This window comes from Bubalus kerabau, chromosome 12 (assembly GCF_029407905.1).
Source record: "Bubalus kerabau isolate K-KA32 ecotype Philippines breed swamp buffalo chromosome 12, PCC_UOA_SB_1v2, whole genome shotgun sequence".
Taxonomy (NCBI): domain Eukaryota; kingdom Metazoa; phylum Chordata; class Mammalia; order Artiodactyla; family Bovidae; genus Bubalus; species Bubalus kerabau.
In genome coordinates, this window is record NC_073635.1 from 21,479,943 (window position 1) to 21,492,023 (window position 12,081).

General features: G+C 37.4%; 2 protein-coding genes across 3 annotated transcripts in view; one reads left to right on the top strand and one right to left on the bottom strand.

Annotated features, from left to right (window-relative positions):
- SERPINE3 (serpin family E member 3) overlaps positions 1–5,844 on the top strand; it is a 30,189-nt gene extending 24,345 nt beyond the window's left edge. Inside the window, exons 6-8 of the mRNA XM_055542217.1 lie at positions 2,527–2,613; positions 3,113–3,196; positions 5,602–5,844. Coding sequence (XP_055398192.1) covers positions 2,527–2,613; positions 3,113–3,196; positions 5,602–5,645 — 215 coding nt within the window. The 3' untranslated portion in view covers positions 5,646–5,844. The remainder of the gene's footprint in view (positions 1–2,526; positions 2,614–3,112; positions 3,197–5,601) is intronic.
- Positions 5,845–6,621: 777 nt separating this feature from the next.
- Positions 6,622–12,081, bottom strand: part of INTS6 (integrator complex subunit 6) — an 83,252-nt gene continuing 77,792 nt past the window's right edge. For both annotated transcript variants that reach the window (XM_055542212.1, XM_055542213.1), the window contains 3 exons: positions 10,084–10,455; positions 8,913–9,006; positions 6,622–7,241 (listed from right to left, as the gene is read on the bottom strand). In XM_055542212.1, the coding sequence (XP_055398187.1) occupies positions 7,148–7,241; positions 8,913–9,006; positions 10,084–10,455 (560 nt within the window). In that variant the 3' untranslated portion in view covers positions 6,622–7,147. The remainder of the gene's footprint in view (positions 7,242–8,912; positions 9,007–10,083; positions 10,456–12,081) is intronic.

The following is a 12,081-nucleotide window of genomic DNA, read 5'->3' on the forward strand; positions in this document are numbered from 1 at the left end:
GGAAACACAGAAGATGTTATGGAAGAAGAGTTTATTCATTTGCTTTGGATATTGAAATGTAATATAGGAGTGGAAGGGTTTATTGAGGGGAAGGCGGCTAGCCAAAGTAGGTTCTGTAGAATGCTAACCTGGTAAATTTGGGGACAGGAGATCGTGTGAGTCATTCCATGGTTAAACACTACATATGACCACGCTCCTGTAGAGCTATGAACACCATGAACATTAACAAATGAGCAACTCTAAGAAGTCTATTGTTAAAAACAAAAGCACAAGCCTATTCAATTTGCATTTCCCATGTTATTACTCGTGGAACCCTTTATACAGAATAGCACCTGTAAACAACCTTGGGAACAAATTTTGGGGAAACAGGTTGAATGGCCCTCAGTGGCATTAGACAGTTGCCAACACTGCAGGAGAGAATATGCCCAAAGCCAGGAGGATCCTCTAGGCTGAGTTCATTGCATAACATATCCAGAGCCACTTAACAGAAGTAAGCAAATTGGGATCTGCAATACAAGATCAAGCAAGAAGAAAAACACAACCCACAGATGACTCCTGAATCCTTGTTTTGATGACAAATGCTGGTCTTCTGAAATATTAACTCTTACCAGAGATAAAATGTATAGGAGATGAGGATGCCGAGGCATGCCAGGCTATGGGTCTAAGCCTACGTCTGTGCAAACATGTAAATGTCACTTCTTGGGCCACTCCTGTAATAGGATGGAGAAAAAAGCTCCTCAGTTGCAGTTTCAAGAAAGTGAAATAGCCAAGTCATCTACTGAAAAACTCATTCATACCAACCAGTTGGCACCATTTCTCACATTGTGCCAGGGCGTCTGGACTCTAACACAAATGTATTCAACTGTATTCTAGCTGACAGAGAACCTCTGCTCATTTCATTAAATATTTGGATACCATTCTAGACAGTAATGAAGTCACAGATTAGTAAAACCGTCCCATGACCATTAACCATTCCTTATACACACAGTTCTCATTTGGGTCCCGCATTTCCATTTGCTCAGTGAGATAGCGAGACAGGCTAACAGATTTTCTAAAAATGCTACTGAAAAAGACCAACTGCTAAAACCAATCAGATTCTGCACTAGTGTTAGGATGAGTGATGCCAAGTGACTGTTTCCATTGATTTTTCTCTCCCTCTGGCCCTTGTCTGGTCCCCTTCACTGGCACTGAGAAAGATCTGTTCCTTACAGCAAACAGCCAACTCACAACTCCCTTATGTAAAAGACAGATGAGACGCCACATATCCTGTACTCTGCTGGTCTTACTCTCTCATAACGTTCATTCACTGTCCCCTCGTATTGCGTATGAGAAATCAAAAATAATTTAGCCTAAGATAAAACAGAGAAGCCCTCTCAGAATACAGCATGTCCCTCACGATGTTTAAGACTCCTGACACCGCTCCCTTTCCAGGGCATGCTAGAATCAACTAGAACACACTTTTGCAAGGTGGTGGCATCCATGTGGAAGGGTTGAGTGGAAATGGGCACGGTACCTGCTGTCAGAACGCCTGTATCTGCCCAACAGGACCTCTGGTCAAGCGTGTGGATTTCTAGTTTCTTCTCGTTCTCAAGATTCTTACTTTCATTTTTTGTGTCAAGTACCAAGCAAACTGTTTAAACATGATGGATGGCTAAATTATAAAAACCTGTCCATTTCTCTACCGTCACCAAATTCCGGTTTGCTAAGCTTATGATGCTTTTGAAATTGTTGACATACAACCATTATAGTTCTCACCTCTCGTTTTCTTTGCAGACTCTAGCCCATGAGGCAAGGTAATTGCATAACTGATTGCTCGGTATACAGAATGCAGTCACGCGGCATGAGATATTTTTAATACATTGCCTTTTAAAGCCCATAGTACAAACCTCTGACTGTCATTTAAAAGTGGCTCTTAAAATGCAGCCCAAGAAGGCATTCAGGGGAAGTCATCTCAGAAGCTTGCTGAATGTGCCGATTCCTGGGCTCTGGAATTTGCAATTTAACACATACTCTGGCAATTCTTATACACCAAAATTTTAGAAATACTTAAGATTTCAACAGTAACTAGAAATTGGGCTTGAAAATTAACTTGAAAAAATGGGGACACAGCCCTGAATACTGAGTGGGATTATTTATTAGATAGGGCTATGACAGTAAAGTATCTGTCTGCAATGTAGGAGACCCAGGTTCAGTACTTAGGTTGGGGAGATCCCCTGGAGAAGGGAATGGCAACCCACTCCAGTATTCTTGCCTGGAGAATTCTATGGACAGAGAATCTTGGTGGGCTACAGTCCATGGGACCGCAATTGAGTTGGACACGACTGAGCAACTAACACTTTCACTTATTGGATACTTAACCAAATTTGAGGCTTTGAAAGTTAAATAAAATATTGCACCTTAAAATTTCCCAAATCTCTTCCTATTTCCACAGTAAGCAGCATGCAAGACTATAACTCTGTTCTTTAAAAATGTACTCACATCTTTCAACAAAATGCAAATAATCCCATTTCTATTTCCTCTGCTTAGGCCAAGATGGCTTTTATGTTTCTGAAGCGATCCACAAAGCCAAGATTGAGGTTTCAGAGGAAGGCACCCAGGCATCTGCAGTCACAGGTGTGTGCCCAGGAGGACTGGGTGTCAGCAGCACTCAGGAATGCTGCAGGCCCGCGTCTCCCCCTTTGTTAGACTCATCCACTTCAGCCTTCACACTTCTAAGCCTTCCCACTAAAACCCCATGTCCAGATGTGATAAGAGCATTAAAAAAAAAAAAAAGGGTTAACAGAATCAAGTTCTTGAAAATGATGGGAGAAAAAGAGCCATTTTGAAAAGGATCTGCACCATGACCCCATAAATAAGGAATAGTCATTCTGAAAATTACCTTCAGGAAGGAATTTATTCCATGAAATATTCTGAGAATAGGACACAGTGTTGGCTAAGTGCTATCTTTTCAATTTTCCCATTTGCACCCCATCATAACACTAAAACAATGCTGTATCATTAGGATGCTTTTATGTCTTCAAAAATCAAGTGACTTTGTATCCAATTATAATAGTGACTTTCCTCAAATGAAGAGAAAATACAATGGGATTCTACTCTTTTATCTTTCCTGCAGCTCTGTTGTTACTGAAAAGGTCTCGGATTCCTATTTTTAAAGCGGATCGGCCGTTCATCTTTTTCCTGAGAGAACCGAACACAGGTAGTAGTGTTTTTTGATAGAAGTCATGTAAATATTTATCAGCACCTCTCTAGCAACAAGGGCTCATTTGTCCACCCCTACCTAAAACAAGCATTCCTTTTAGCTGGTTTCTGTAGTGCTTCCAAAGCTCCCCAGTTGCTATGTCATGTATCCTGAGAAAGGGGAATATTTCATAACTATTGAGGAGACTAATACCCTCTTGTGGCTTTTCTGCCTTCTGTTACTCTCAGCCCATTTATGATTGATGTTAGGTCTTTAAAAATTTAAGTTTCTACTTCTGGGGAGGACTTAAAAAAAATTATGAAAGTAAAATAAATGATATATCTTTTTTCCCCATTGTTGCTGAACTTTCTTGGCCTTGTAGGATGAGAGAGTTCATTCAGGCCGCAAGTGTCCAAGTTGTCCCCTGGTACTCTCAGCACCCCTAGTATCCTAGGGAATGCACCTGCGTTTCTATAGCTTTTCTGTTGATCTTTCTCAAGCTTGTTGAAATTACACAGAAATCAAATATTTGCCCTAGGCCTTGTCCTACCATACAACCCCATCTTAATCCAAAGATGGTATGGTACAGGCAGAGCCTTAGCACATCAGAAGGACAAGCAGAAGTCCTTTAAGTCTCAACAACAGTGAACAAAGTATTCAAATGATTCCTCGTAATGTTGCCCCACCTTCTCTGGCAATTACTTATCAGCCTGGGGAAAAAAGAGAGATTCTCAGTAAAGAGTTGTTGGCAAGTCTAAACAATGTGTTAAAAATAAATAGGATGGACCAGGACTAACAAAATCAAGCAAAAGTGGATCTACTTTAACTAAACATCAGGCATTATTTTTATTTATGGAGAGAAAAAAAGTTAAGTTAGAATAATGAAAATTATGCATAGGTTTTACACAAATCGTTAAGGAAATACTGTCAACATCATTTTATCTGAGAATCATTTGCGTACGGCTGTAATTTGTGCTAGAAAGCAAAGACACTTGTGACAAAAAGGATGAAGATAATCATTCACTAGGGAATTATCTACTAAGGGATTATTGGGGGGAGAGAAAGTCCATCAACAGAATATATCCTCATAGTATTTCACCAGATGAGAATGTCACTTATCACTTGGAACAGGTATCAGAGAGCCCTCTCTTAGAAAGGATACAGGTCAAAAACAGTTAAGATGAAGAACGACAGGTTCTACTCCCTCAAGAAACAAGAGACTGGACTAAACCTGAACAGAAGGGTCACTGTCAAAAGCTCATAGCCAATAAAGGTTGATGACAGTTAAGAGAACAATTTCTCTTCTGGAATTCAACTGCATAAAATGATGGAAAATCCTTAAACTGACTAGTAAAGAATACATCACTGTTTCTGTGATAAAGAGTTTTCAGAACTGCCTTAATAAACAGAATGAAAATATAATCCAACACCAGTTCCATGATCCACAACAGTCCCCGTGAGTTTCTCTGCCTCTCTCCCTGGGAGGTACCTGCTCACATCACACAAGGCCGAGTGGCTACTCTTCTGGTGACGGGGTAATGAAAGGACAGAAATGAGCCTCAGCCTCAGTACACCGAACTGACGAAGCTTACTGATAAGGGCAAATCATGACTCAATCAGGCGACACATGGGACACATGGAAGAACATTACCAAAAATGATCTTCACCTCAAGATTAAACTGTTGGAGAACATCACTTGTCCAGCCTACAGTCAGCCATCCAGTGATCTAAAGGACCTAAAAGACATGATATTCCCCTCCATGTGCTCCCCCTTCCCCTTTGCTGTAGTAGTCAGTAATTTAACTAATATGCCCAGTTTCTTAATCTGTAAAAACAAATAAAAAAAGCCCTGCAAGAATGGAATATTAAGCTTGAATTTTTATGGGTTTCAAAGCTTGTGACTATATTTTGGGGTAAGAGCATAGAGAGAGTATGGTGGCAGAGAGATTAAGGACAAGAGGAGACAAAACAAACTGCTTCTTCCCAACTCCACCTACGGTTCATACCCTGAAATATATTAAAGATCAAGGGTCTAAAGGATCACCTCATGAGCAACCTGTGAAATGCAAGAAAGTACATTCTGATAAGGCAAAGTGGGCAAATATTGGAACAGACAGAATATTTAGTTGCTTTACTAAATATTCTTGTTAAATATTAACTTTTATCTGAATGACTTGTAAAGCTCTTCTGTTAATCTCAGAATTTAAACATATATAATTTAAAACCAGACAATATATTCTGGATTTTGTGTATCTCATGTTGAACTTAGCCATGTGACTGCAGCTAACTATTAATACCTTAACAATTCCACTTACTAAGTGATATCCTGCTTAGAGGTATTTTTTAAGAGGTTTTAAAAAAATGTTTAAAGAACTGCATATGAAAATACTATGTAACACTACATTATGTTTTTTTCTTTACAGCATTTGTCTTCAGTATTGGGAGAGTTTTGAACCCCCTACACTGAAGTAACAGAGCTCAAGCATGTTCTCCACTTTTATCTATGCTTTTCTTCAAAAATTACAATTTCATTTTCCTATACCCCTGAAATTTAAAAAATGATCTGCTGAAGTGTATACAAAGATAAGGGTATGTGTTTTTCAAATATTATGAACCTAAAAATACTTCCACTTTGCCATAATTTTATAAATTTATTTTACCCTCTCTTAATCTAAATGTGTTTTAGCCTTCTTTTCTACTCATTATCCCCGAAGCACTACAAGGCACAGCAGTGACCTATGAATGGTGAGTGAGTCAGGCCACAGGCTCACAGTCCTCAGTAAGGACACGTGAGGCCACGGTGGACTGAGGGTGGACAGTGAATAGCATTGCCTTTTCCTTATACTGGACAACTCAGGGAGAATGCAGAATGGACAAAGTCATTTAAAATGTGTTTCCTTTCCATTTAGCTTCTAAAGGAAATGGACAGTTTAAGTGTAACAGCAGAGCAGAACAAAGAGATCCATGGAACCCTCAGTCTGTTGTGGGACTTCTGCAAGCATGGCATCAAGCTGCTAAATGCTACACATTTCAAAGTATGTGGTGTCCCCCAAATTTACAACTCCCTGACAGCTTCACCACAGTCCTAGTGAGAAAGGAAAAGGGACGGGTTGAAGGGACGGGTTGAAGGAAAGGAAGTAAGGAAACCAATAGAGTTCAAAGCTATCTGCTTTTGAAACAGCTTTTAAGAGTCTGCCTATCCGCAGATACGTTTCCATTGTCTAGGCAGAAACGGAGTGTGTCGGAGTGGCCAATAAAATCTAAGAACATAGAGTAAAAAGACAATGCAGATTATGTTAACATGTCATTACAGTTAGGTTTAACATATGTGAACTTCAAGTGGTGTATTTTTCCAATGCTAAAAAGCAATGCCTTTAAAATTCCATTATCTTAAGATGGTTTTGAATGATTACTTTCAATGTGATTATTTCCTAAACCACACAAGAGTAAAATAGAGCATTTATTGATGGAATAACAAAAGTGCTTTTCTTAAATATTCTTCAAAATACATTTGTACAACTTACAATAATATATCCAAAATAACTGTATATACAAAACATTGCCTAGTTTTAATGTATGTGCTTTTTTTCCCCAAAAATTACAAAGTAACTTTTTTATTTTTTTGGCAAAGTTCAACCTTAACAGAGGTGACAATTTTGAAGGTTGGTTTAAGAAAATAGAACCTGAGGGAAATTGACACGCAAGAGTCAATGACAAGCAAGAGATTTGGAGGAATATTTTTAGTTAAATAAAAATTTTTTTTAGAGTGATACTTTTCACATTACAAAAATAAACCAAAATGAAGAAAAGGTCACTGTAAAATGATGGAAAAAGGATCTGTAGACTTGCTCTTAGTATTTCAAAAAGCCAACAATGCATGTCAAAAAATGAATGCAAGATCACAACAGTCTTGTATTTACTTTGTATTTGGAGAAGGTAGTGAAATAAGTGGCCACATTCTCTTTTCTTTTAATTGCTATTAATATGGTTGATCTGATTGGCTCTTCGATGAATTTCATCCAAGAAGTTCTCCAGTTGTTCTATTAGCATTCTTTTTTTAAACCTGTATGAAAAAATAAGTATAATAGCACTCTCAATTTCTTTTTAACAAATAGTTACATATCAGTATAATTTTTTTTTTAAAGAGAAAAATTGCCTTGAGAAGATTTTTTAAAGTGAAATGAAAATGAAAAATCAACAGCTTTATGATATATAAAATCTCTTAGCAAATTATTTTATCAGTACAGTATTATAGTTTGTTTCTAAAACAAGCAATCCAGGCCTAGGTACAATGGATAAGAGGTTATTTCTTTCACAATAAAAAAGAAAAACGGGGGAAAAAAAAAACCTAATAAATACAAGGGTTATAAACATTCCAGCAATCTGGGTTCCCAAAGAAATGACTCCAGTAGGTTCTTATGCTCTATGAAAGTGCAATGTTGAAAGGAGTATGAATAAAATATGAATATAATCCCCCACAAAATGGAAGAAATGAAATTTGGCCATTCACATTTAAACTGTGATGTTCTACTACTACACAATTTGAAAACCAGCAACAAGTTAAGGACAATCAGACATCAGCACTATAGGATATAGCTAACAGTTAAAAGTTCAAGTGAAAAATTTAAAATTTTTTCAGTAATAAATACAGCAGACTAAAATTGCTTTTGTACAGAAGTATGCAGATGCTTTTTAGACTCTCCAAAAACACGGCCCAATTGATGCCTACTTCCTCTGTACTTGTAAACTAATAACAACTAACCACCATAATATTATACAACTCTCTAAAAGGTAACAGAGGTAGAATTCAGGCACCAGGAATACAGCTAAATCTATGAAGTTTGAGTTGATAGCATGTTATATAAAGAGCAAAACAGGTTAAATATTCAAAATAAGTAATATGAAAAGTTATGGCCTTATCTTGAGACTTGAAAGTAGCCCATGCTCTAGCCACTCATAGAGGGGGGAAAAAAAAAAAAAAGGATTAATGGCTTTATCTTAAAAAAATAAAAACCTTTACATGAAGCATGGAAGAAATTGGTGGGGTGCATAATTAAAGGGTGGGTAGCATAATTAAAAGATGGGTATCTTGGAAGGTCAGATGAGATAAACCTTAAGTTTTCTTACAATACTAGAATTGTAAAAAGTCTTAAAGGAGAAATTTAAAAAAACGCTTTTTTACTCACTAAACTCATACAACTATGCTTTCCAGTTAATTGCACTGTGTGGTCACCGTTTATAATCTTGATCCACATTCCTTGTACTAAAGTACATCATCTTGGGCTACTGAAGCAATCAGAATAAGGCTCATTTGTCCAGCTCTTGTCCCTTAATTACATGTTTTCCCACGTACAAGTGAACTCCTGCATTCAAATACTGCCTTTCAAGGTTACTTTTAATCACTAATATTAACTGTAGTTCAAATATACAGAGAAAAATGAAAGACTGTAAAATATAAAGACATCAAAAAGCCACAGAGTAGGATAAATGAGAATTATGCCAATACCTGTAATGTGTACAGAGAAAGGGTTCATGATTTCTAAAGAATTTGTGTGTGGCTATTTTTTAAGTGACCTTAACTTCCAATAAACCAAAAATAAGAATTACTTATTTACACATTGATGTGTCATATACATGCATAACAACACAAGTATAAAGTAGATACTGTTAAAATACCAACTATAGAAACTGGGGACTCATTTCATCATACCATAATGTACAACAGATTACTTACCTTGATGCTTCTTTAATGACATTTTGTAAAAATATTAGTCTTGTTTGTAAACTGCCTTGCACATGCTTCAGTAAAGTGAAGATTCTTTCATATTCTTAAAATAAGAGAAGCAAAAAGAAAAGTGGTGTTACTTTGCACACTTATTCAATATTTTCCTATTACAGTTTACTACACATCAAGATTAAGACAAAACTAAAAATAGTTTACCTAAAAATTTCACCGCTCTTTATAGAGATTTTATAATACATGTATTTCATCAGACATCAACAAAGATAAAATAACTTGTCAAACACTGCCTTTTCTTGGTAAAAGTTCTCATTAGGGAACTCATGTATATATATATCAAAACATACAGCTTAGAAGAACGAGTAAACAGCTTTTTGGTAGTGCCACTGAAAAATAAGAAGTGGCCTTTACAAAAATCCAACCTTACAACAAACTCTAAATTACAGCTAACATAGGAAATGGATAAAATAGAGGAAAAAAAACAAACAAGAATGCTGTCTCAATTTCAAGTTTTCACATAAAACTTAATAGTCCTCTGTCAAGGACTATAAGCTCCTAAAATGACCAGTACTGAGTCTTACCCACTTCTGGACCACCCATGGGCACCATCATAGCAGGTGATCTGTCCAAATCTTCTGAATGAATATCAGTAAGAATATTGAAACTTTATCTCACAAAGTTCTTCTCTACTCATATAACAGACAACTTCATAATTTTAGTTTTTTGGCCTAAAGGCATCCCTGTCACTATTATAGTTTAAATCTTAAAAGTTAAGATGGTGGGTAGGTACTGTGCCAAGAACTTTACAGATACGAAGTCATTTAATATTTATTGCATCTTTGGGGGTTTTTTCTGTTACCTTAAAATTCCAGTTGCTGGTTGGCAGAATGTTCAAGACTATCGGTTCCTGTCATGGGAGGAACCATGTTTGATTTTTATATGTGTGTTTCCCTACTCTACTCTCATCCCTCCTTATTTATCACACCTAACACAGTACTTTGGATATAGCAGTAAGTGTTGGCTGAATAAAGAATGGGATCTTATATAGCTGATATGTTGTTCTCAAGACTGATCTAAAAATCAGATCTATGCTTTAGTTAATTTGACTTTTTTCTTAGAGCACATACAAAAATCAAATCTGTTGTCTGTCTCTAATTATACATACTTCTTCCTGGCTTTCGGATCTCTTTCATTATTTGTGCTTTTAGTTCAGTGTTGACCTCTTCATGGCTTCTGCAATGCATCAATTTCTTTCCTTTGTTGAGTGAAGATGCTGGTATATTCTCTTCAGGACATTGTTCTTTATCTCTGGGCTCCTCGTGATTTTCTAAAAATCCACCAACAGTGAGGTCATTAGTTCCTAAGTGGTCGTGACCGAGAGCCTCTGTATGATTGCTTGGTCGTTCCAGTAAGTTGGCTGGAGAAGATCCTGAAAATTCAGCTTCCATAGCATTTGGTGTAGTATCTGATGAAAGTTGGTCTGCAACATGATTTTCAACCACATCATCCATTGTCGAATCATTAGTGGCTTCAGAAACTAAAAATAAGGAAAAAAGAAAGAAAGATGAGAGCCAATTTCAAAGCACACAGTAAAGAAAACGTCAAAGAAACAATATTGTAGCAAATCACAACTATCTCCTTGACTCTTAGAAATTAACAATGTGATATGGTTCTTAAGCTTTGCCATATATACGGTGTATTTCAACGTGAAACATTCACAGTATTTACAAAATCTGTACAATTTTTGCCTGGGGGGAAAAAATAAAAGTCAGTTTAAAAAAACTTTTAGTTTTCTGGTTTTTTTCTATGGCAATTTTATTGAATAAGTGGTTTTCACTGCTTTAAGGACACATATATGATCAAGATTATCATGGTTATCCTTTTATTAGAGAGAAGGCAATGGCACCCCACTCCAGTACTCTTGGCTGGAAAATCCCATGGACAGAGGAGCCTGGTAGGCTGCAGTCCATGGAGGTGCTAAGAGTTGGACACGACTGAGCAACTTCACTTTCACTTTTCACTGTCATACACTGGAGAAGGAAACGGCAACCCACTCCAGCGTTCTTGCCTGGAGAATCCCAGGGATGGGGGAGCCTGGTGGGCTGCTGTCTCTGGGGTAGCACAGAGTCGGACACGACTGAAGCGACTTAGCAGCAGCAGTTCAATCCAACTTACCTCTGCCTTACTCAGTTACTATTTAGAGGCAAAAGTCAACACAGGAAGCTTAAGCTAATCAGTATTCTGCAGCAACATGGCCCCAAACCTCCAGAGCGCCTTTCCATATAACCATCCACATGGTCTTTACTACTTGAGCAATGAAGAGTAGCTGGTTCCACTTCAGTTCACTAGACTAGACGTAAAAGGCTTGCAAGCTTGCCACTTAATATCAGATTATTGTATTTGCTCACCAGAGAAAGCAGCTGAATTCTCAGTTCCCTGATTGCTCACCAAACCACCAGGATCCAGCTGAATTCATCACCTTACTATTCAAAATTTAAACTCCCTCCCCGCCACAAAAATTCTTTGAACTTCTGACTCCCTTCCTTCATCCTAAATCTTACTCCATGATTTGCAAACTTCTATGAATAATCTCAACAGCAACTCCTGTTTTAACTGAAATCCAACTCGCCTGCAAAGAAAGCCCTCGCTCTCAAACTCTCTCCATGGACTTAAAATGAGGTGGCGTCACTAGTCCCTTTTCTTTCCAATGCCACTTCAAGAGCATTTCTCCACGCACTCTTGTGAAAACTCTTGCTCTTTCATCTATAAAATCCTTCTGTACCTCTCTTTTTTCTATGCTTTTTTTCCTGGAAAAATATATCCACACCAGATTCTTTGTCCTGTAATTTACCACAATCTGGATTTTGCTAATTATTTCCCTGTAGCTACAGAGGCTTGATCAGTATTTTGGGTGGCAGATACTTCAAATGTAGTACTGTGTAATCCCATCAGGAGGGATCATATTTGGCTTCTCTCCAGTTAAGATGTTCTTACCCATGAATGATCACCACCTATAATTAATTACTCCATTAAACATTCCCTTCATCAACTCTCATTCTTCCCCAATAATATTCCACTTGACTCAGCGACTGAACAACAAAAAATACTCCACACAGTAATGTCAGCCTGGTCTTTATGAAATGCCAATCAGATCAGATCACTA